Raw genomic sequence first — 23,915 nt, 5'->3', positions numbered from 1 at the left:
AGAGATACCAAAGAACAGAATCTTGTGTGCCCTCATTCTTACTTGGTTGGTTGAGATTGTTTTTTTCTTATTTGGGAGCCATGTCCAAATATGAGTTATTTGTATGATCGTGTCCAGGGATAAGTATTTACGGCTAGTAGTTAGTGTTTACATATTTCTAAAGACTCACCCAAATGCTGTGGTTCTTTAAAGTAAAATATATTTTAAAAGCAAAACACTTGGCGACTTCATCTCTGCCAATATAAGGCGAAGAAATGCCATCTGATTGGTGAGTCAGAACCTGTGCTTCAGGTTCCCAGAGTCTGATTCTAATGAAGAATGCTGGCTTTCCTGCTAGCCTATAGAAAGGAAAGTGCCTGCTTTCCAGTCCTGAAGTATGAAGAACAAGAAGCTGAGGGCTCACTTACCAACCATCTTTGAAGAACCTCTGGTCAGTCAGTAGGCTAAAGACAGCTTCCTTTAGATAGAATAGAGTTTAATTTGTAAGTTTCTCGCTTCCCTTAGTCTCCTTAGTCTAGACGTTTTCACATATAATTAAGGTGTGCTCAAACTGTGAAAAAGGAAAAACTTTTGTATTTTTTTGAAAAAGCATCTTTGTGAGATAATGGGTTTTTGGTAAAGTTGCTGAACTTGTATTTTCCAAAATTTTATATTTTTTTAATCAAGCATTGACTATAGATTCCCATATGTATTATTCACAGATTAATAATGTCTGTCTACAAACCTGAGTGGTTTTTTTCTCCTAATATGGAACAAAGAATTTTGTATTTGTAATCATATATGAACTTAATAGAATCATTTTAAGATACTGATAGAAATTTTTTAAATTTTTTTTTCCTCTTTTGGAGTGTTTGGAGGTCATCTTTTTTTCCCCTCTCAGTTTTTGAGGCCTAAGCTTTATGGGAGTGTTTTTTAGCACTATTGACCAGAAAAGCTGAAACTAGAGGAAACTTCTAAAAATTAAGGTTGTGAAAACTAACTAAAATAATGTTAATACATTTAAACTCATACTCACACACTACAACCACCACCCTCGGCCGCCTTTTTTATTTTATTTTATTGCTTTTTGGAGGAGGAAGGCAGGGCAATTGGGGTTAAGTGACTTGTGCCCAAGGTCACACAGCTAGTTTTTGTGTTAAGTATCTGAGGCTGGATTTGAACTCAGGTCCTCCTGACTGCAGGGCTGGTGCTCTATTCACTCTGCTACCTAGCTGCCCCTTTTTGTTTTAATTCTTAAAAATTAAGCTTGCCAGTTTCCTTGCCTTCACTCGCATCCCTTTTTGAACTAAACCTGTGACTTCCTTTAATATAGGTAGCTCCCAATGAGGAAATTTTCTCTATCAATATAGACTGCCAACTGCTCTGCAATTTGTTATTTTAAAGAGTTGCTTAAGACAATGAGAGGCAGTGATTTGCCCAGCCATTATGTGTCACAGACTGGACTTAAACACAGATCCTTCTGATGCTGAAGCTAGTTTTCTATCTACTACATTATGTCACATAAGTTTTATATATTAGCTTTATGCCTTTTATCCCAGGCCCAGCTCTGTCTGCTATACCTAGTACTTAATCACATTGTATCTAAATTTAGGGTTATATAGAACTAATGGCACTCGTCTTACCCAGAATAACAAATAGAATTTTTCTAGTCTTTTGTTTAATGAACCCTTTTTTGAGAATATTATTGGTGAGTGATAGCTTGTAGAGGGGATTCGCCTCTTACAGAAAAACTACAGATACTTCTAAGAGTACTTTATCTTTGGAATATATTCTTTCTTTTTTTTTTTTACTTTATATATCAAAGAAATAACATTTAAATGAAAGTATAGAAATTGGTAACTTTTTTTTCTCAAAGGCTAGATTTAGTCCCTTTACAAATACGTTTTTATTCTGTGTTATTGTCAAATTTATCTAAAGATGGCTTTATAGAATATAGTCTTAGGAGACAGTTTAAAAAATATATTCTCCAGAGATTTATCCTTTGCTTTAAAAAGGTTACTCAAGTGAATTGGTAACTGAGTAAAATTTTCCTCAACACTTGCTGATCCTCACTTTCTCCAGCAATTCCCATGGTCTTCATTTCAAACATAAGCACTAGTAGTCAACATAAGTTCCCTCTTCAGCAGAGTACCCTGAAAACAAGCAGTTACAAATCAATGAACCAGAAGATCTTGTTAATTCTCTTAGGTCACTCTCAAATTGGTGCTTATTTCCATGACTTTTTAAATGCAAATGCCTGCGTCATCTTGAGACAGTAATAGACTTATAACTGTAGCTTTTGGAAAATTTGAAAAAGTTTGACAATATTACTTCCTTAATCAGATGATTATGTTCTACAGAATCGGTCAAAGTATATTGTAAAGTGCACGTTTTAATAAATGAAATTATCTTAAAATTTGCCCATATTTGAGCAATGTTCCTTTAATGGGACACTCTATTGCACTGATTTATTTTCCACAGTTTTAAGCTTCATCTTAATCCAGTTTGACATGAAATTGAAAAGGACACACTAGTTTAACACAATATGCCAAACCATTACGTTGATACTTCTCAATGTACAATGATAATGAGGCAGTGTAATGACTTAGGTTTTTAATTCAGGATCTCAAAAGCTACAATTTTTTTCCATGTTTTGCCTCTGACTTCTTGATGGGTAAGATGTGGTTAATGGGTAGATCCTTCATCTAAATATATATCTAAATTAGTGGAGAGATTTGTGTGTGTGTGTGTGTTCACCCTTCGTTGTATTCTGACATCAGCTAAAAGATTCTGTGAGTGAAATTTTTTTCAGGTAAGCAACTTTTTTAAGGTCTTATGTATATGTATTAATCTGTCTGCACAAAGATTGTAACCAGACTTTTCAAATAGCATTGAATGGAATTTATTGCTCTTTCTCCCTCTTCAAAATCAATAAAAATGTTTTATGGAAAGTGGTCACTGTCTCCTTAAATTTACATAAAGTAGGTCTTGGGTAGCATACCCATATATGCATGGCCTTACGATCAACAAAGTTTCTTGTCTCACACTCAGACTTTTTATAAGCAACAAAAATTACTTTTCATATTAGCACATCATAGTTCTCAGTGTATAGAAGATGATAAATTGAGATTAAGCACACTTGGAGGCATGTAGGCATTGGACTTCGGCATTCTGTTGGACTGACATCTGAATGAAGACCACGACTTCTGTACTTTACCTGAACAGCACAGTGGGTCACATTGATTCCTTACATATCTGGGACTTAAGAACTAAAAGTGGCTGGAGGGAGGGGAGGAGACAATTTCCACTGTCTATTTTGCCATTGCCCTTTACATGTCATGCTTGATATTGCAAATAACTCTCCCACACAATTTCTGTTTCAGCAGGTGCAAATATTTTGTTTTGATGGGGTTCAAAATCATGAGTAGCATAGTAGCCAATTATCCAGTTAGACTTTGGGAGGATGGGGGCAGAGGGACAGAAAAAAGAAACTTTCATATCATTGTAATCACTTTAAATGAAGGAGAGTTAGTTATAAACGTATAAGTCATTTTAATAGAATTAAATGCACAGTCTTGTCCTTTGTAAGCATTTAGAACATGCAGTAAGGGTGAGTTATAACCATCTTTAGAAACTCAATGGTTTCCCTTATTACACCTCTCAATAAGAATTATGCCTGTTTCTTTGCTGCAAAGGCCTGGTACTGCTACTCACCTTCACTTTAACTAATAAAATTAATCCATCCATGCCTTTGATATAACACCTGTGTTCAGATTAATGCTCCCCTAGATCAAACGTCAATTTTCTTAATCTATAGAAATTTAGTTTTTAAAATTGCTTGTTGTCTTAAACTAAAAATACCCTTAATGCTAACCTAAGTGAAACATACATTAAATAAAATGAAAAGATCGATACACATGATACATGAGTATTGGCCATCTGATTTTCAAGGGGTATAATAAATAGGTGGGAAATAATAGAACTGCCCAGTGTCATTCTGAAAGACTTTTCAAATCTTTTGTCCAGAAGTAAGGAATGTTACTTTTTAGCTACAACTAGTTTGGGACAATTCTTCCCACTCAATACCTTCATTTCACCTACTTTTTGAATAGTTAACTTCATGACAATCCTCAAAAGGGAGGTGGGTAAGTAGTATTCCTCATTTATATATGGAGAAAGCAAGTTTGGATTTTAGAAATCCATAGAGTGAATGAACATCACTTATCTGGGACTATACAAACTAAAGTTTTGGTTCCCCAGTCCTGGATTTTAGATTTCATCTTTTAAAAATCAGTTAGAATGTAACTTTTTCTACCCGACTTGTCTTCTGCAACCTTTCAAATAGTTCTCCAAATAGCAATGCATAAGGGTAACAAATTGGAAGGGTGAGTGGAAAAGGGTTACTAGAATTCAGTAAGTAAAGTTGCCTAGCTAAATTAATTAAAGCCAAAATGAAACTTTCAGTTCTTTGCTGTATTTTCAAGGCTAAATCATTAACAATTTGGAAAATTCTCTTTCCTATCCCTTTGATCAGTTTGAAAATGTATTGTTTTTGTGAGTAGAACAAAAGACTTGCATTAAAAACTTTTAGTGTAGATAATGACTCAGCTGTGTTCAGAGCATTTCATTTGCTTAATTGAGCCAAAAATATGAGGAAAAAAATGTTGAAGATGATCTCTTCTATTGCTATATTTTAGAAGATTTTCAATTTTTAGAACTAGTAACTAGGTTGTACTTTTCAGAATTTTACATTTGGATATGATCTAACATTAATAATAGGGGAAAAACTAGGGGATCCTCTGGATCTCCAAACTATTGCAGGGTATATAATTTAAGGCTTAAAAAGTTTTGTTGTAATAAGTGAAAACTTCTTTAAGTATTCTTTCAAAAGTTCAGTAAGTTTAGGGGGCATCTCATTAAGTTTTAAATTAAACACGTTTAAATTTTATTTGAACAGATAAATGACCACATTTCAAGAAATTTAGATCACAGCTATACTTAAATCTAGATGAATCAAAGCATGATCTAGACATCGAAAACAGTTTAACACTAGTTTGAGGGTTTGTAATAGCTACTCACCTGTTTAAGAACAGGTGACAGGTCATAAAAATTTTTAATTAGAAAGTTAAAATAGATAATAACTTTTAGGTACAGTTTTTTTTTATTATTATTAAAGTTGTAATTTAGGAAGTAATCAAGTCATTCAATAGTATTACTCAACTATTATAGTTCTGGTAACATGAGGATTCAAACTAATTGGAATGGGTAACCAGGTTACATTAAATTATTTGGTGTTTGACCCAAATGTTAATCTACAGAAAAATTTAGATTAAACAACTCCATTAATAATAGATGAGGGTGTTATTACATCTAAGAGTTGTTAACCTCCTAAGTGAAGTCCCTCTAGTTCAACTATTGGGAGCCAAAGAGGCCTGATCCAGGACTCAGATAAAGATCTCGCTGTGTTCCCCATAGAAGGCTCTTGGAGATGCAGCTTTGTTAAGCTTTCTCCTTGGGTCTTTTGATATGGGTTACACTTAAAAGGATGTTGTTTGAGTTCTGAGACCAACAGTCTCTGCCCCAAGACTTCAGTTGTTCAAAACCAAAATGTTTGAATTCTTTGGTGGTCAATTGCCATGCAGATGTACTTGATGATGCGGCTTTGGTTTCTGGCCTTGAAGCCAGCTCTCAAGAGCATCCTTTGTAATGTGACTGCAGATGAAAGGAGTTAACTGACTCTTCCTAAGACTTTCTGGAACCTAGAGAACAAAAGCCTTACTGCCAGGCTACTTCCAGGATATGACCGACTTAAGATCAAGTAAGAATACTTGAGTCCCCTTCCTTTGTCTCATTGCTCTATAAAAACCTTGTCCTAAGGATCAATAAATGGAGTTCATCATTCTTCCTTGAACTACCTTCATGTCCTGATCATTTCTTATTCACGTCTCCAAATCATGCTAAGTGCTGGTCACTGAGCAGCCCACGGCATTCAGCATACTACTGAATTTTGTTTTGCCCAGCTTACTGTGAATGACACATCTAGGGATACACTTTGGACCTGGGTGCTACCTGAAAACTACTTCTCTTGTCCTAGTCTTAAGTATTTGAGAGAAACATTTACCTGTAATGTTTTCAAGTAGACCTATTGGTTTATGTACAGTGAGTGCCCACATAATTATAATTTGATTATTTTATGGATACAGGATTTTCCAATAAGCATTAGAATATAGAAGTATAGAAAACTTCCAACTCCCCCACAGGAGATTTGAAGGACGATTTGCTCTCTACCCATTGTGTATTAATTTTAGTTCGTTAGAAAGTGGGGAAATACACTAGGCTAAAACAAATTTCTCAGTATCAGATGTTAAACATTTTTTAGATGTCAAATTTTGACAATACTAGTGTTAAAAAAAATTTAAGGCGAAACACAACCCTCAGCTCTTCATGTCTTAGCTAAAAATAAAATGTTTAGTGATTTCGCATGTATTTACATACTGAATTTTACCCAAAAGTAAATGCACAATATATAGGGTATAATATTTGATAAGTAGAGCCTGATTCTCTAGTGTCATGTATATTTTTCCTTACCCTTTCATCTATAGTCCACTCCTTTGACAAATCTGTGGAACTTTTAAAACTTTCTCTAAAGAGTAGGTAGAGGAACATTTCAAAGGTTTTTGTCTATTACTGCACTGAAAAATTTTGGTGAAGAATTACAGGGGTAAAATTAAAATGGATAAAATTAGGTACTTCTGTGTGTATAAATTTTGTCTAATAATCATTCCTCTAATAATATAGCATTTGGCCCCAGGAAAAGAGGTTTTATATGCATAGGATACCATTTAGATGAGAGAAATAATATGTTGGTTCATCTATGATGATGATGCCACATACCACCAAGCATGCCTTTTTGAGGGCTCCTCACCCCCATTTCCTATAAAGGGGATTATTTGCTGATCCAACCATGTTTTCCCCCCTTATAAAACATTTGAGAGTTATTTGGGTTTAAGGAGTATTCAGAATCTATTAGAGAATGTTCCATCTGTCAACAGTACTAAGATCATTGATTCATATTGGATTCAGATTTACCACCTTGATTTAATTCTTACCATTTCCTGAGATAACCAGCAAAAGACTAAGACAATTGTTTTTTTTAATGAAATTATAAAATGCAATCTGAAAAGCACCAAATGAAGAATATTCAAACATCTTTTCAATACTGAATTCAAGAAATAAAAACTTCTACCTCACTATTATGTCATGTTTTCTATACATATATTTGTTTAATAGGCTATCACTGTACTTTAAAAAAACAACATATACCAAGGAGTTAAAACTATTGTTTACTGCTAGAACAAATCAGTTTTTCATATGCCCAATTTTTTTAGATGCTTAAAGATTGTTGAAGACAAATGGAAAATTTTTAACAGTAAATTTTTAATATGTATGTATCTTAAGTTATAAGTACCTTATACTTTATTTTTTTTTAAAGCAATAGGGGTTAAGTAACTTGCTCAAGGTTACACGGCCAGTTATTTCTGGGTGTGGTGCTGAGTATCTGAGCCCAGATTTGACCCAGGTCATCCCGACACTGGAGCCGGTGCTCTTACTTGCTGAGCCACCTGGCCGCCCCTACCTTATACTTTATTAACCAAGTGAGCTAATATATGTAAAATGCCTTGCAAATTTTAAAGTACTATGTACGTGGTAGCTATTAATATTATTGCTGTGCCCTGCTTTAGAAAATAAATTCACAATTCAGATGTATAGTTTCAAGAAAGTTACTCTATATTGGAAGAAGCTTTTCCCCTTTTGTTAATGAATAGATGCCATATAGCTGATTGAGAAGACATTGTGTTTTTTAAAATATAAATTATTTTTACTTTTTAGATACTTGTGTCAATGTTTTTTTTTTTTAAATATCAAGAGCATGACAAAGCATGAATTTAAGAAGACACTTGAGTATTGGAAATGTTCTGTGGTTATGACATTTTTGTTACCCTAATGTAAATTGTTAACCTTTTGAGGCTTGTGATGACTAATGACTATTTTTTTTTGTCAGTGTTCAACAATAAAAAGAGTGCTTTGTAATTTAAAATTAAAGAACTTTTCATGTGCCCACTAATAGTTTATAGGTAGAAATTCTACTAAGGCTTTCTACAGGAAGATATTATTGTTAAATAATAAAACTTATTTTCCTGCATTCTAAAACATGTACTTCTCTCCCCTAGGTCTTGAGTCACCACGACCAAATATAATACTGGGATTAGTAATCTGTCAAAAAGTAAAGAGACCTTCGAATGCTGGAGAGTTGGATAAGATGGAAGAAAAACGAAGTAAACTTCAAACACAGGAAGAAATTGAGTTGTTAGTTTATCCCAAAGGGGTTACATCTTCTCAGTCTGAAAAGAAACAGTCAAAGTATCAGATCTATTCTGCAGATACTGGTGTCAGTACCACACCACCTGGGTCCCCACCACCACCACCTCCGCCACCTCCACCACCACCACCACCACTCCCAGATCCACCAACATCATCATCAGTATTAAAAATACTGTCATCACTTAAAACAGGGACTACGAACACCACAACTCCATCAGTTTCATCAGCAACTATTACAACTACAATTTCCTCCCCTAGTAACTCATCTAGTTCAAAAACAGCTTCACCCTTAGAACACATCTTACAAACTCTTTTTGGAAAGAAGAAATCATTTGACTCAGCTGCTAAGGACTCTGAACTTACTTCAACTTTAAACCAGGAGTCTAAGATAATTGTGGATGAAGGAGTACCGGCAACTCCTTTATTAGATCCAATTGTTCAGCAATTTGGCAAAATGTCAAAAGATAAAACTCTAGAGGAGGAAGAGGATGATAGACCATATGATCCTGAAGAAGAATATGATCCAGAGAAAGCTTTTGAAACTCAAATTACTGAAAATGAAAAACGGTATGACCTTGAAAAACCTTCTGAAGTATCAGAGAGGGAAGATGTGGCTTATGACCCAGAAGATGAAACTATTTTAGAAGAAGCTAAAGTTACTATTGATGACTTACCTAATAAAATGTGCACAGATAGTAAAAATTCCACAGAGAGGACATCTGATTATGTGACTGACATGTCTGCTCCTTCTTCCTTAGTAGAACAACAAAAAATGCTTGAAGAATTAAATAAGCAAATAGAGGAACAGAAGAGGCAACTAGAAGAACAAGAAGAAGCACTTAGACAGCAGAGGGCTGCAGTTGGTGTTTCCATGGCTCACTTTTCAGTGTCAGATGCATTGATGTCACCACCTCCAAAGTCATCTTTGACAAAGACTGAATTATTTCAACAAGAGCAACAAACTGCAGAGAAGTCAGATTCATCTTCAGCATCAAATCAGTTAACTCAGGCAGGAAGCCAAAGCTCAGATGTGAGACAAAGTAGGGATCCACGACAGGCCAGAAGAATAGCTACAGAAAATAATGAAAGTGAAATTTTGTTAAAGCCACCATCTAGTTCCTCACATAGTGGAACACCTATGAGAGAACCTTCTGCAGCTGTTAATATGGGTCAGTTGCCTATACCACTGCAAGAAGAAAAAGAATTGAATCCAGCTACTCAGTTGGTATATAGTAATGATAAGTGGGTTCCAAGTGAAAAAGCTATTGTTATTCTTGATCAGGAAGGACAAAATGATAAGAGTGAAAATTCAGAAAATACATCCAAACATCATCTTGAAAATGCACATCCATCAGTATCAGAAGGTTCCTCTAAACCTTTACGAAAAGTCCTCCTTCCAACACCTCCCAGTGCATCCTTTCAACCAAATTTCCCAGTGCAGAATGATGGGCAAAATTTTAATTCACCAACTGGAGCAAGCAGTTCTTTCTCAAATACAGTTTTTACATCTCAGGAAAAATCTCTTAATTCATCCCAATATGAAGATAGAAGAAATCCTCAGTTTGCAGAACAAAATGATTCTTCAGCTGCTCAGGATGAGGGAGAAAGAGGTTCACAATCCAAACATGATGATAACAGAGGAGTTCTTTCGTTTTCTTTATCTGGACAAAAAGGCCCACCTCAATCACAGTTTCAGGGACAAAATGAACCTACATCAAGGAATTACGGAGCTACTTCAGGACCTCATGGACCCAACTTTCCAGGACCAAGGGGACCAACACCTCAGTTTTCAGAAGAAAATAATTCTAGTTCAGAGGGACAAAGAGGGCCTTCATCTACCAGGTTTGGGGGACAGAAGGCATCTATTCCTTCATTGTTCTCTGGACAACATGGACCACCTCCTTTTGGTGACACCAGAGGTCCTTCTCCCTCTTATCTTGGTGGACCTAGAGGAGTGGCACCATCCCAGTTTGAAGATCGTAGAGACCCCCATGGGGAAAAAAGGGAATTTCAAGATTCCCAGTATAGTGAGATGACCAACCCTCCTTCACAGTTTGAAGGGCCAGAACAATCTCAGTTTATGGGAAATAGAGCCCCAGTGCCTTTCCCATTTGGAGGACAAAGAAGACCTTTATTATCTCAGTTTAAGGGACCCCGAGGAGGTCCTCCTCCTAGTCAGTTTGGAGGTCAAAGGGGACCACCACCTGGACATTTTGTGGGGCCAAGAGGTCCCCATCCCAATCAGTTTGAAGGCCCCCGCGGTCCTCATCCCAACCAGTTTGAAGGCCCCCGGGGTCCCCATCCCAATCAGTTTGAAGGCCCCCGGGGTCCCCATCCAAACCAGTTTGAAGGTCCCCTGGGTCCCCATCCAAACCAGTTTGAAGGACCCCGGGGTCCCCATCCCAATCAGTTTGAAGGTCCCCGAGGCCCCCATCCCAACCAGTTTGAAGGTCCCCGAGGCCCCCATCCCAACCAGTTTGAAGGTCCCCAGGGTCCACATCCCAACCAATTTGAAGGTCCTCGAGGCCCAGCACCAAACTTTATGCCAGGACCAAGGGTTATTCAACCACAGCAGTTTGAAGAACAAAGAGTAAATTCACCACCAAGATTTGCAAACCAGAGGGGTCCAACACCCCTTCAGTTTGGGCCAAGGGGATCTGCTCCATTTTCAGAAAAAAACGAACAGCCTCCTTCAAGGTTTCACTTTCAGGGACAATCTCCACAGGGTATGAAACCTGCTCCAAGACCACTACTTGAACTTCCAAGCCATCCACCACAACACAGGAAGGAGAGATGGGAAGAAGCTGGTCCATCTGCTTCTTTGCCAGCAAATGTATCAGGACAGGCTCCAGAGTCAGACTCACAGTGGCCAGCATCTGATTTCCAAGATGGCAAAAGTCATGAATATAGAAATCAGACTTTTGAAGGGAGACAGCGAGAAAGATTTGAAGGAAGCACTAAGGAAAAGTCATCAGATGAACCTGAAACCCAGCTCTCAGAAAATAGACAAGGTAGAGGTTTTGAAGATAGAAGAAGGGACCGAGATCATGGGAAACCCTGGGAAAGAGAGCGTGGCCGAAATTGGAGTAGAGACAGGGAAAGAGATTGGGATAGAAACAGAGATTGGGAAAGACACAGAGAAAAAGACTCTAATAGAGATTGGGACAAAAATAAAGAAAGGAATCAAAATAGGGATAAGGATAGGGAATCAGAACGCAACAAGGAATGGGACAGAAACAGAGAGAGAAGCAGAAATAGAGATCGGGACCGTGAAAGGGACCGAGACAGGAGACGGGATCGAGACAGATCAAGAAGCAGAGACAGAGATCGAGATCGAACAAGAGAAAGGGATAGAGAACGCGACAGGGACCGGGAAAAAGACCGAGAACGAGATAGAGGAAAAGACCGTAAAGACAGAAGTAAAAGTAAAGAGAGTAGTAGGGATTCAAAGCCAGAAGAACAGAAAGAAGCTCAAAAATCAACTGAAACAGAAGGTTCATCAACTAATATTCAAACATAAATGCTTGAGAATAATTACACCCCATGCTTATGACTTATGTGTGTATATATACATATTATATATATATGTGGGGTTTGGTTGTATATACTCAACATTGCAAAAAATCCCTTTTAAAGCCAGCCTTACAAAATGTGTTCAAGGAAAATAGTTTTTGAAACTACTATGAAATTAGATGGAGTGGAACCATTCTGGACTTCAACTTACTGTAATTTTGTGTACAATATGTTTTCTTACGAAATTTCACATCTTTACAATTCTGAAATGATTTTTTTTACTTAACTCTTAAAATTTCCATTTAAAATTAATACAAAAATGGGAAAATTTTTTATAAAAAGCATATTGCTTTTTTCAAATTAAAAAGTTATGTTTTCCAATAACTTGACTGTATTGTAAACTTTTAAGGGAACTTCATTGGACCTTAGGAGCCATACCTTTACTTACATCTCACATGTAGTATTTTTGCGTAAAAATTTTTTTTATAGGTTTCTTAGTATGTGCATTACAAGAGGGTCATGTATTTGTGTCCTGTGCTGATTTTACTATAGGTGGACTGCATGTATTTATGAAGTGATTGTGAAAGAACACAGTATTAGTAGTTTGTAATTAACGGAGTGTTAAGAAGTACAAAGCTTATATTAATGACTATCTTTTTGATGTAAAGGATAGTGTTCAACCAGGAAACAAACTAAAAAGAAAAACCTTGACCTTTTCCCCCTAATTTTTCTATGTTGCCTTATAAAAATACTGTTAAAAAAGAACTTTGATAAAAAGTAACATCTGTGTGTCCAAGTAGAAATCTGTCAAGCTTATAAATGTCAGTTCATTGAAAAATAATTTAAATTCTACAAACACAATGCAAAAAGTGAGAGAAATAAACCAATTAAGGATATTTTTAAAGCTGTTTCTTTGGTTTGAATAATCGGGAACATTTTGTTTGTAGAATAGTGCTTTCTAAAGCAGTTCTTCAGTAATTTCTAGGCAAAATGTCCCTAGGACTGCTGATATTTGTCAGTTCTACATAAGGATGGTGTATTTAAAAGTTTGCCACTGAAAATAGAAAAATATTTGCATAAAGTTTATGAAAGTAAAAGTGATATAAGTTGAAGTACTACAAACTAAGTGGAAAGCTTTTCACTGTGAAATACAGTATATTGCTTCTTTTCATCTATTTTCAAGTACTAAAGTGTGAAATAGAAAAAACCTTGCTAATTTATTTGACTGTACAAATACAATTTGATAATTTTTTTATATTTTCATAAACTACTTTTGCAAATATAAATGAGAAAATATTATCATTTGCTTCTTGGAGTGTATTACTCCACTATACATCACTACAGGTTTTACAGTTTATATAGGCACAAATTTTTAAGTTCTGAAGCCATCAGCAACTTAGTAATTTGGATGATTTGTATTATAAACCAAGAGTTAGAATGTTAAATTACATATAGATGTAAAGCTCAAACATCTAATATGATGTAAGTTTTTTTTTAACTAAAATGTTTCTAATTTAAATACACAAATGTAAAAAAAATTGTGTGTTTGTTTAGGTTTACTTGATAGAAATTCTGTAAATTGTATTTTATATTGCAAAGTATATCACTGTACATTAAAACATGGAACTTCATAGGTTTTTGTTACTGTAAGTAGAATAAACATCTACAAAATGTTTATGAATCTGTTATCATTACCTGATCTCTACCAATTTTTCTAGAAAAATTTGCAGTAGAATATAGTAATTTATTGAATCTTATTTTGTGGATACCTTTCATAAGTTTAAGCTTAGAATAGTGCTTCAGAATACAAATTAACTTGAATAATCATAATTAAAATTTTGGTATGTAGAATTAACTTTTACAACAAGAAGATTTAATTAGAATTCAACTAATCAGAACTCTCACCTATAATAATTTACTCTGTTTAAAGTACAAATAAAGGAGAGAGTACAAACTCACCTCATCAATCTATATAATTAAATAAAATTTTAATGTGTCCTGGAAAAAAACATAGGATAATGAAAAGAACACTCACTTTGGAATTAGAAGACTTTTCTGGTTTCCTGTTCTTAGTAAGCATGTCACTTAGCCCTCCTCCTGGGCCTCACTTTGCACATCTGTATTAGGAGGTCCCTTTTACATCTAGAGCTGGAATTTAATGGTATGGCCTACACCCACATTTCCCAGCCCCAAACACATTCACAAGATCCTTGATCATTAAAGAAAGCTGAAGTTCAGCATTATAGGCTTTTTATAATGGGAAAGTACTAAGTAGAGTCTAAGCAGACTTTGAAGAATAACATTGTATTCCACAATCTTGCTTGGTGGATAGGATCATATATCTAGAGCTGGAAGGGACCTCAGAGGCCATCTTGTCTAACCTCATTTGATAACGAAGCATGCTAGTTTCTGTGGGATGTAAAAGTAGACAGTATTAACAGCAGTTTAAAGTTTGCAAAGCATTTTATTCAAGTAAATTTTGATCCTCACAACAACCCTCTGAGGTAGGTGCTGTTTAAAGATGAGAAAATGTAATGACTCGCTTGTTTTGGCAGCCGATAAGGGAGGTAGTCCTAGCTATGGAGTCCCAGCCAAAGTAGCTTAAATTTTAGTAGAGAAAACCAAAAACTAGCCTATTAAGCCTCTTATCAAGGAAACCTCACCTCCAAAACCCAGCTGAGAACAAAATAGGGCCCTCTTTTAAAAAGATGTAGCAACTATTATGTCAATGTATGCAGATCAAGCAACTTTTATTTAAGTTAAGCTAATATCTATTTCAAATGGTTAAGTTTTATCAAGAGAACTGACCTTCAGCAATTTGGAAAATTAAGCCAGGATGACATATGACAAGGATTTGAGGTAATTGTGATTTCACAGGATTGGATTTATTATTTCATTGTCATAGGGAAGTCAGTGACAAGAAAACTTGGTATAGGTCAGCACCTCTGCGATTTAAAGTTTTTGGCTCCTAACCCACAGTCAGCCAGTATATGTCAGAGGTAAAACTTGAATCCAGGTTGGTCTTTTGGCAAGTTTTTTGGTCTCTTGATTCCTTTGCTGTCTTAAAACATAGTTGAAGAGACCTCTCCCCCAGAGAGCCTTTGCTTATGTGGACTGTATTTATTTATATTTACTGTATTAGAAATCAAATGATTTGGTATTATTATGAAAATAGTTTTGACCTCAGGGGGCCCCTGCAGAAACCTTGGGTACTGCCAGGAGTCCTTGGATCACATTTTGAGAACCATTGCATGGCACTTCATATCTATACATATCCACACAGAAAATCAACTATTTTGTTCTAAATTATGCAGAAGAAAATAGTGAAAAAGGAAGGAGGAATCGGTATAGTCTAGATAAGAGTCATAAAAGGCTTTACAAAGGAGGCTATCCTAGAACTGGCCTGGGAAACAACCAGGAGAGAGGGGATGGGTGATTTTTCAGGAAAAGTAAAACAAGCAAAGAAACATCATAGGTATAGTAACGCAGTAGTGGCTGAAAGGGCTCTGCTGGGCTCATCCCCAACTGCTCATTCACTCACCCCATCTATCCTATCTTAATTTTACTTCCCCAACAGCTCACATTATTACACCTCTTTCTCCATTTAGGTCCTCATCACCACTTATACTTTTAGGGGACAAGGATCATGTCCAAAAAGTACATATCTTAATTGGTACTCTTGGTCTGGAGGTGGCTAACATGTTTTGTCTTGAATCCTCTGGAATTGAGGTTGGTGGTTGCATTGATGAGAGTACTTAAATATTTCAAAGTCATTTGTCTTTATAGTGTTGGTATTTTATAACTTGTTATCATTTAGATACATATCAGTACCTACAAGTCTTCTCTAGGTTTCTTAGAAACTGTCCCTTTTCTTTCTTATGGCATAATAGGATCCCATTACATTCACATACTATAATTTGTCTATCCATTCCTCCAACTGATAAGTACCCCCACTGGTTTCTAGTTATTTGTCAACAAGGGGAAAAAAAAAAAAAGAAAACTTATGGTTAGTTGTTGTCCTTTGTTCTCAGAGGACCAAAATGACATCACTGTGTTACAGTCAATGCAGAGTGTCTGACTGGCTGATCAGACCAATATGAGCTTAGAATGCTCTACCACAGGTTGGACAAATAGTCCATATGAACATTTGGGGTGGGTTCTCTAAATCTGTGCATCTCGAGTTTCTTCTGAGCTACTGCAGTTCTGTTATACTAACAGAGCACAACACCTTCTTGGAGGCAGGTACGCAATGCTAGGTGGTCCTTTGCCAGTATCTCCCATGTCATCCAAGCAATTCTAGGTTCTTCAAAGAAACTTTGAGTGTCCTCATATCAGTTCTAATGACCACCATATGATGCTTGCTTTGTGTGAGTTCTCTGTAAAATTGACTTTGGCATTCAAACATGTGGGTAGCCCATGTATAAATGGTTATCAATAGTTTTTTATATATGGGTCCTTTTCCTTTTTGATCAATTTGGGGACCAGACCTAGTAGTTAGTTCTGTCAGTGGGTTAAAGGGTAAGGATAGTTTAATAACTTTGAGCGCATAGTTCCAAATTGCTTTCTAGCATATTGGAAATACTCTTGAGTGTCTGGACTAAGTTCCAACAGTGAACCACAGCCTATTTGGTCAACTTTGCCAATTTGATGGGTGTGATGTGGAACTTCACAATTGCTTTGACTTACATTTCCCTCTGAGGGATTTAAAGCATTCTTCATATGACTATTGATAGCTTGGATTTCTTCCTCTGAAAATTGCTTCACCCGTCACCTTTTCCTTCTAATTCCAGTCCAAACCATCCTCCGCATAGCTGTCAGAGTGATTTTCCAAAAGCTATGGGACCATGTCATATCCCCCTCCCTCAACTCTCCAATAAATTCTGAGTGACTATCTATTCCTTCTAGTATCAAATATCAAATATTCTGTTTAGCATTTAAAGCCCTTCACAACCAGGTCCCTTCTTACCTTTCTAATCTTAAACTTTATTCCCTTTCATGTAATCTACAATCTAGTTACACTGGCCTCCTTACTTTTTCTCATACACAACCCTCCACCTTCCAACTTTGTGTCTGTGAGACTTGTCTGCCTTACCTGGAATACTCCCTTCTCACTTTATCCTCCTAGGTTCTACACTTTCCTTCAAGACTCAACTCTCTCTCTCTCTCTCTCTCTCTCTCTCTCTCTCTCTCTCTCTCTCACACACACACACACACACACACACACACACACCTCTTTTCCTGTTCCCTGTCTTCCATCTAAGATTAACTCCCATTTACATCATATATATCTTGTATGTGTGTATCTTGTATTTCCATGTTTACTTTTTTTCTCCCATTAGAATGTAAGCCCCTTAAGGGCAGGGATGGTGCTTTGGCCTTCCTTTGTATCCTTAGCATGTAGCACAGTGCCTGGAAATAGTAATATATGTTTGTTGACTGACAAGATCTGGAGCATTTGCCATTAGAATAATGCACAACAAAATTGGCTAAGGAGAGTAGAAAACCATAAAAAAATTGGCAGATGCTTTGACACAGGGTGGTATCACATAGGAATTGTAAGATTTCAATAGAATTGTGACATGATGAAAGTCAACATTCTTCAGAAGGTACTGAAGATTAGAGTAGAAACCTGAAGCAGGAAGCAAACTACAAGAATTTTGTAATAAGAATATCCCCCAAATAATTAGGAGTATGTAAAAGTATGCATGCATAGAACAGAAGAGCTGTTCATCTGTAAAGAAATATTAATCCTTTCCCCACTTTTTACTAGTACCAATGGCTAACTGGAACTTGGACTAGGGAAAAAGTCTATATTCTTCTACCTGTGCTAAGCCCAAATTTGTGAGGCAAAGAAGACACCAAATTAAATGCCAAACAGAAGGCACCAAACAGCAGTTAAGAGATTGAAATTCGATCAATTGCTGCTCAACTATTTCTAAATCCTTTCACAGAATCAACATCATAGCAACTATCAAGTTCAAATTTTTTCATATTGTCACTAAGCTGATTTGATGGTAACAGCACTTAAGTCACAGTCCCTGGCTCACAGCAAGTGTTTTTAAGATCTTGACTCAACTATTTGTGATAGAAGACATTTCAGTTAAAAGATATCTAGCACTGGCAAATATTTAAATCAGGTTTTCTCCTCCACTTTTATGGTCATTTTTTTCAGGATGTAGTCAACATATTATGCTGAATTCCACTATATTTACCACAAAAAAATTACAAATGAAGTGCATTTTAGAGTTGATTTTATTAAGGTTGATCATTTTACTGTTATTCTTTAGTGACAATATGGTTCTCCAGATTCTTGTTTATGGATGGCATTGTGTTAATCCCATCAAACTCCACAACAATAATCTCATAAAAGAAATTCACAAGCTTAGGATCATAGATCTAGAGGGGATCTCAGAGAATAGGTAGTATAACTTTTATTTTATGTATGAGGAAACTGAGAACTGCCAGGGCAAAATAGCCTACCTAAAGTCATATAGGTAACAAGCTCAGAGACAAAATCTGCACTCACCTCTGACTCTAAATCCAGTCATCTTTCTACTGTGCCATACTACTTCAAGGGTCTGGCAAGAGACACTCTTTGTATAGTTCAGATTATACCATTCAGTTAGTTGAATAACCCATAAAATTAGACTGTGTGTGTGTGTCTTGAACAGACACTTCATATGGACAATGAGCTAAATCCAGAAATAAACGAGAGAAAAAGTGGAATATTGCATACACTTCCAATAATCCCAATTTTCTCCCTCATCTTCTTAACACATAAATCTTGATGTACAACTGTGAGGTTTGAATGTTCCAATCACTAAAGGATTCAAATTCATGGTCATCTTTTTTTTTTATCAAATGCTTTATTAACTTCTAGTTTACATCATTCATTTCTGCAAGATTTTGAATTACAAATTTTCTCCCCGTTTTTCCCCAAATAGCAATCCCACTGAATATTCCCTCCTCCAATCTGCTCTCTCCCATACCCCCCCTCCAACTTTCCAGTATGGCACGGTGGATCTCTATGTCCCAGTGCCTGTATATCTTATTTCCCATTTACATGTAAAATAATATTGATAATAGTATATGTGTGTGTATTTTAACATTTGCTTTTAATTGAATTCTAGATTCATTCCCTTCCTCCCTTGTCACCTACCCTTACTGGGAAGACAAGCAATTCAATATAGGTTGTACATGTGTAGCTATGCAAAATATTTCCACAGTAGATATATTGTAAAAGACTGACTATATTTCTCTCCCTCCTATCCCACCTCCCATTTGTTCTATTCTCTACTTTGATCCTGTCCCTTTTCAAAAGTGTGTGCTTCCAACTTCCCTCCCCCTCCTCCTGCCCTCCCTTCCATCATCCCCCCTTTCATCCCCTTCCCCCCCTACTCTCCTGTAGGGTGTGATACCCTATTTAGGGTGTATGTCATTCCCTCCCTAAGCCAAATTCAATGAGAATATGTTGACCCATTCCCTTTTGACTTTCTGTTCTTCCCCTCCATTGTAACCATTTTCCCTTACCTCTTCTATGTGAGATAGTTTACCCCAATCTGTCTCTCCCTATCTCCTCTCATTATATTCCTCTCTCACCTCTTAATTTCAGCTTTTAAGTATCATCCCTTCCCATTAAACTAGTCCTGTGCCCTCTATGTATACCTGTACACATATTCACATACCTATATACCCTCCTATATAGACATATGTGTGTGTGTATATTCCATTCAATTATTCTCATACTGAGAAAAGTTCCATAAGTTACAATTATCATTTTTCCATGAAGGAATGTTAATAGTTCAACTTTGATAAGTTCCTTATGATTTCTTTTCCCTGTTTACCTTCTCATGTTTCTCTTGCTTCTTGTATCTGAATGTCAAATTTTCTATTCAATTCTGGTTTTTTCATCAAGAATGTTTGAAAGTCCTCTATTCCACTGAATGACCATATTTCCCCCTGAAATGTGATACTCAGTTTTGCTGGGTAAGTGATTCTTGGTTTTAATCCCAGCTCCTTTGCCCTCTGGAATATCATATTCCAAGCCCTTCAATGCCTCAGTGTAGAAGCTGCCAGATCCTGTGTTATCCTGATTGTGTTTCCACAATTTTCAAATTGTTTCTTCTTGGCTGCTTGTAATATTTTCTCCTCGATCTGGGAACTCTGGAACCTGGCTATAATATTCCTAGTTTTCTTTTTGGGATCTTTTTCAGGAGGTGATCTGTGGATTCTTTCAACCTCTATTTTGCCCTCTGGTTCTAAAACATCAGGGCAGTTTTCCTTGAGAATTTCTTGAAGGATGATTTCTAGTTCTTTTCATGGCTTTCAGGTAGTCCAATAATTTTAAAATTATCTCTCCTGGATCTATTTTCCAGGTCAGTGGTTTTCCCAATAAGATATTTTACATTGCCTTCTATTTTTTCATTTGTTTGGATCTGTTTAATAGTATCTTGATTTCTCATAAAGTCACTAGCTTCCATTTGCTCCAACCTAATTCTGAAAGAATGATTCTCTTCAGTGAGCTTTTGAGATTCTTTTTCCATCTGGCAAATTTGGCTTTTTAAGGCATTCTTCTCCTCATTGCCTTTTTGAGCCTCTTTTGCCATTTGAGGTAGTTTATTTTTTAAGGTGTTATTTTCTTCAGTCAGGTTACTGATTCTCATTTCATTATTTTCTTGCATTATTCTCATTTCTCTTCCCAATTTTTCCTCCACTTCTCTTATTTGGTTTTCAAAACCCTAAGCTCCTCTATGGCCTGTAACCAGCTCATATTTTTCTTGGAAGCTTTTAGTGCAGGAGTTCTGACTTTACTATCTTCCTCCTGTTCCAAGCTTTGATCCTTTTTGTCTCCAAAATAGGAGTCTAATGTTGGATTCTTTTGTTTGCTCTGCTTCCCTCATTTACTCATGTTGCCACTCAATCACTTGACTTTTGGGCTTTTTGCCACAGTAGGACTCTGCTACCAGACAGGGGAGCTTCATACGAAACACTGGGGTTTTCTCAGCTGCTGAAGGTATTAATTGGGTGCCCTCTCTGAAGCCTCCACACGCTCTGGCAAGCTGATCACACACCTCAGGACCTCCACCCTAGACTGCAATCCAGATCCAAGCAGGTTAAAGCAAGAGCAATTGGTCTCCCTACAGTCTGCAGGCCAGGAACTGAAGCTTCCACATGGTGGTTTGTTCATTTAAACTATGGGAAGAAGAATATTATTGTGTCATTTTATTGTGTGTATGTGTATATATAAATATATGATATGATATATATATATACATATATATATATATAAAGTTATTTTTCCTTTGGATTAATTTATTCTAAGTTGTAACACTTTGCTAGTTTTGTTGGTATATGTCCTTAAAAAATGCTTTCTTATAATTAAGTGACAGAGGTATCAAGTAACTTGTGTAGAAATATTGTTTGCTCTCTATTGTCATGTTTGTTGTGAATATTTTTTCTTACTGCACAGTAGAAGAAAATCACTACCACCACCGGGTCTTTCTTTTCATGTAAATTCAGACTGGGGAGAAACAAACACACACTTGAAAAAATCAGAGTGTAAGGAACAAAAAAACTGTCTTGGGGTGGGGGTGGGGGGTGGGGAGGGCTCTCCCAGTCCTGTGCACTGACCGACCACATGAGTACATTTGTGCTTTGTATGGTTTGATATTGAAAACAGGAAAACGGGAAAAACAAACAAACACCAAATCACAAAAGGGTCCATGCTCTTCCCTGGGTAATAGAAGTAACTTGCTATGCATAATCTAGCTTATCAGCTAGTTAAATTGGTTATTGCTTTTCTTATCTTGTTACATAAAAATCTTTTCAATACAAGTTTTGTCTTAAAGGTAATAAAATGTTATGGTTATTTATTAAAAAAAAAAAAAAGCCGGCTTGCTACCACCGAGCCGGGCTGTCCTCAGCGGGAGGTTAGCTTCTCTGTGTCATTTTGTGGGTTCTGTAGCTCCAAAGTTTGTTCCAAGTTACCTTTTACATGAATTGGAGGTGGTGGGAGCCGGAGCCCAGCTGATGGTCATCTTTTAGGTAACAGAAAAGTACATGGTGGACACAAAGAGACTGTAGTACATCACCAACTGGGAATTACAGAGCAGAAGCAACATAAAAATTGGACTGGTCATGTAGCATGAGCAAAGAATAATTGAAGGAGAGTACAGAGACTCTATAAGTATCTATACAATGTTAAGAGAATCAGAGATAGCCTCCTTGTCCATTGGGTGGCTCTCTTATGGAGGTTTTATGAGAGGACATAAAAGAACAGTTGAGCAAGATGAGAGGATGTGGATTGGGTTGTAATCTGTATCAGTGAAGAGTATTCACTTTGAAGACTTCATAGATTAAACAAAATACTAGCCATAGAGCACATATAGTTTTTGAACAGTACTACTGGGTCATAGATTTAGGGCTGGAATGATCTTAGAGGCCATCTAGTCCAGAGGTTTCCAAACTTATTTGGCCTACTGTCCCTTTAAAAAAAATTTACTCAGCGCCCCCCCCCCCCAAATTTACTTCCTTTAACTCTTTAACAGTTTTTAAAAAATAATTGTCATTTAAAAAATGGAATATTTTTAAATGATGCCTCTTAAATTTAATAATGTATTGTAAATTTGTGGCTTACCCCCCCACTGAAATTTTGATGATGCAATATTGCATCACGTAACCATATGGTAACGTATTGTAAACAAGCTATTACATTTACGTATTCCTGCTGATGCATGTTTACCTCCTGACAATTCATGACACATTAGCTTGCTAACACTTGTTGACTAGTTGACAGACTTGACCACTGATCAAGTATAACTTGCATTTTGTGTGTTCATTTGGAAAATAATGTAATCACTACGATTTTAAATGTTAGAGAACAGATGAAACGTGCAAACGGTTTTTCAAAATTTTCTTCTCATCTTTCCTTATGTTTCCAGTCCCCTTATTTTTATTCTACACCCCCAACTGCCCCCTAGGCTACTACTGCTCCTCACCCCCTATCGGTCCAGGGCCCCCCACTTTGGGAACTTCTGATCCAAACCCTCATATTACATATGAGGAGACTAAGACCCAGGGAGGTGAAATGATTAGCCAGATCATTAGGCAGTCACATAGAAAGTAAATTGCAGAGATGAGATTCAAATCAGACCCTTGGATTCCAAAACCAGAGCTCTCTCCATTGTAGTAGGCTGATTCTTCTTTTATTGCCATTACTTTCCCCTCATATACTTGATCATTATTGAAGGGGTAGATTGGTGAGTATACTGGGCTTTCTAGTTGAGATTCCTCCAGATTTGAGGAGAAAATGATGAAACCAAGAAAAGTGGAGATATGTATGTCTCTCTGTATGTGTCATTTTGGCATCTTTTAAGCTTTGTTAGGCAATTAGATGAGTTTGTAATCATGTTAGTTTTGTGCTTGAAAATTCAAAGGAACCTCTACAGAAGTGTCATAATATGGTGGTCAAATGGTAATGAGGTGCCTATAAAGCTGAAAAAATATTTCATAAACTCTAGGAACAAATTATCGTCATTAAGTCTGTTATTCTTAGATTGGAATAAAATACCTTTATACTACCATTTTAAAACCTCGTATGGATGGGCATTAGCACAATAAAATTGATGTTGTAAGTTCTTAAGTAGTATGAAAGGGGAATGAAGCCAGTCAGTCAATAAACACTGTGCCTACGTACTATTCACCAGGCACTGTATTAAGTTCTAGGGACACACATAAACACCACACCCCAACAACAACTATGTATAAACAAGATATATAGGTCTTAAATTGGAAATAACCAATAGAGGAAAGACACCAGAATTAAAAGCTATCTAGAAAGCCTTCCTGCAGAAGGCAGAATTTTAGCTGATACCTGAAGTCAGAGAAAAGGAAATACATGATAGGTGAAAACTAGATCTAAAAGATTTGAATTTCTTTGACAAAAAGTAGAAAGGGAAATTTACAAAAAGAGAGCAGCAGGTTATGTAATGAGTTTACCTGGACTTCAGAACAACTAAAACCCTCCCAGAGAGGTGACTTGA

At 36.4% G+C, this 23,915-nt stretch overlaps 1 protein-coding gene across 6 annotated transcripts in view; it reads left to right on the top strand.

Annotated features, from left to right (window-relative positions):
* Positions 1-13,549, top strand: part of DIDO1 (death inducer-obliterator 1) — a 70,777-nt gene extending 57,228 nt beyond the window's left edge. For all 6 annotated transcript variants that reach the window (XM_069072573.1, XM_069072571.1, XM_069072572.1 and 3 more), the window contains one exon: positions 8,211-13,549. In XM_069072573.1, coding sequence (XP_068928674.1) covers positions 8,211-11,881 — 3,671 coding nt within the window. In that variant the 3' untranslated portion in view covers positions 11,882-13,549. The remainder of the gene's footprint in view (positions 1-8,210) is intronic.
* The last annotated feature ends 10,366 nt before the right edge of the window (positions 13,550-23,915 follow it).

This window comes from Petaurus breviceps, unplaced genomic scaffold, assembly GCF_028583685.1.
Source record: "Petaurus breviceps papuanus isolate PSGF00001 unplaced genomic scaffold, PetGlider_PUasm1.0 90847, whole genome shotgun sequence".
Lineage (NCBI taxonomy): Eukaryota > Metazoa > Chordata > Mammalia > Diprotodontia > Petauridae > Petaurus > Petaurus breviceps.
This window is presented reverse-complemented; position numbering and strand designations above follow the sequence as displayed.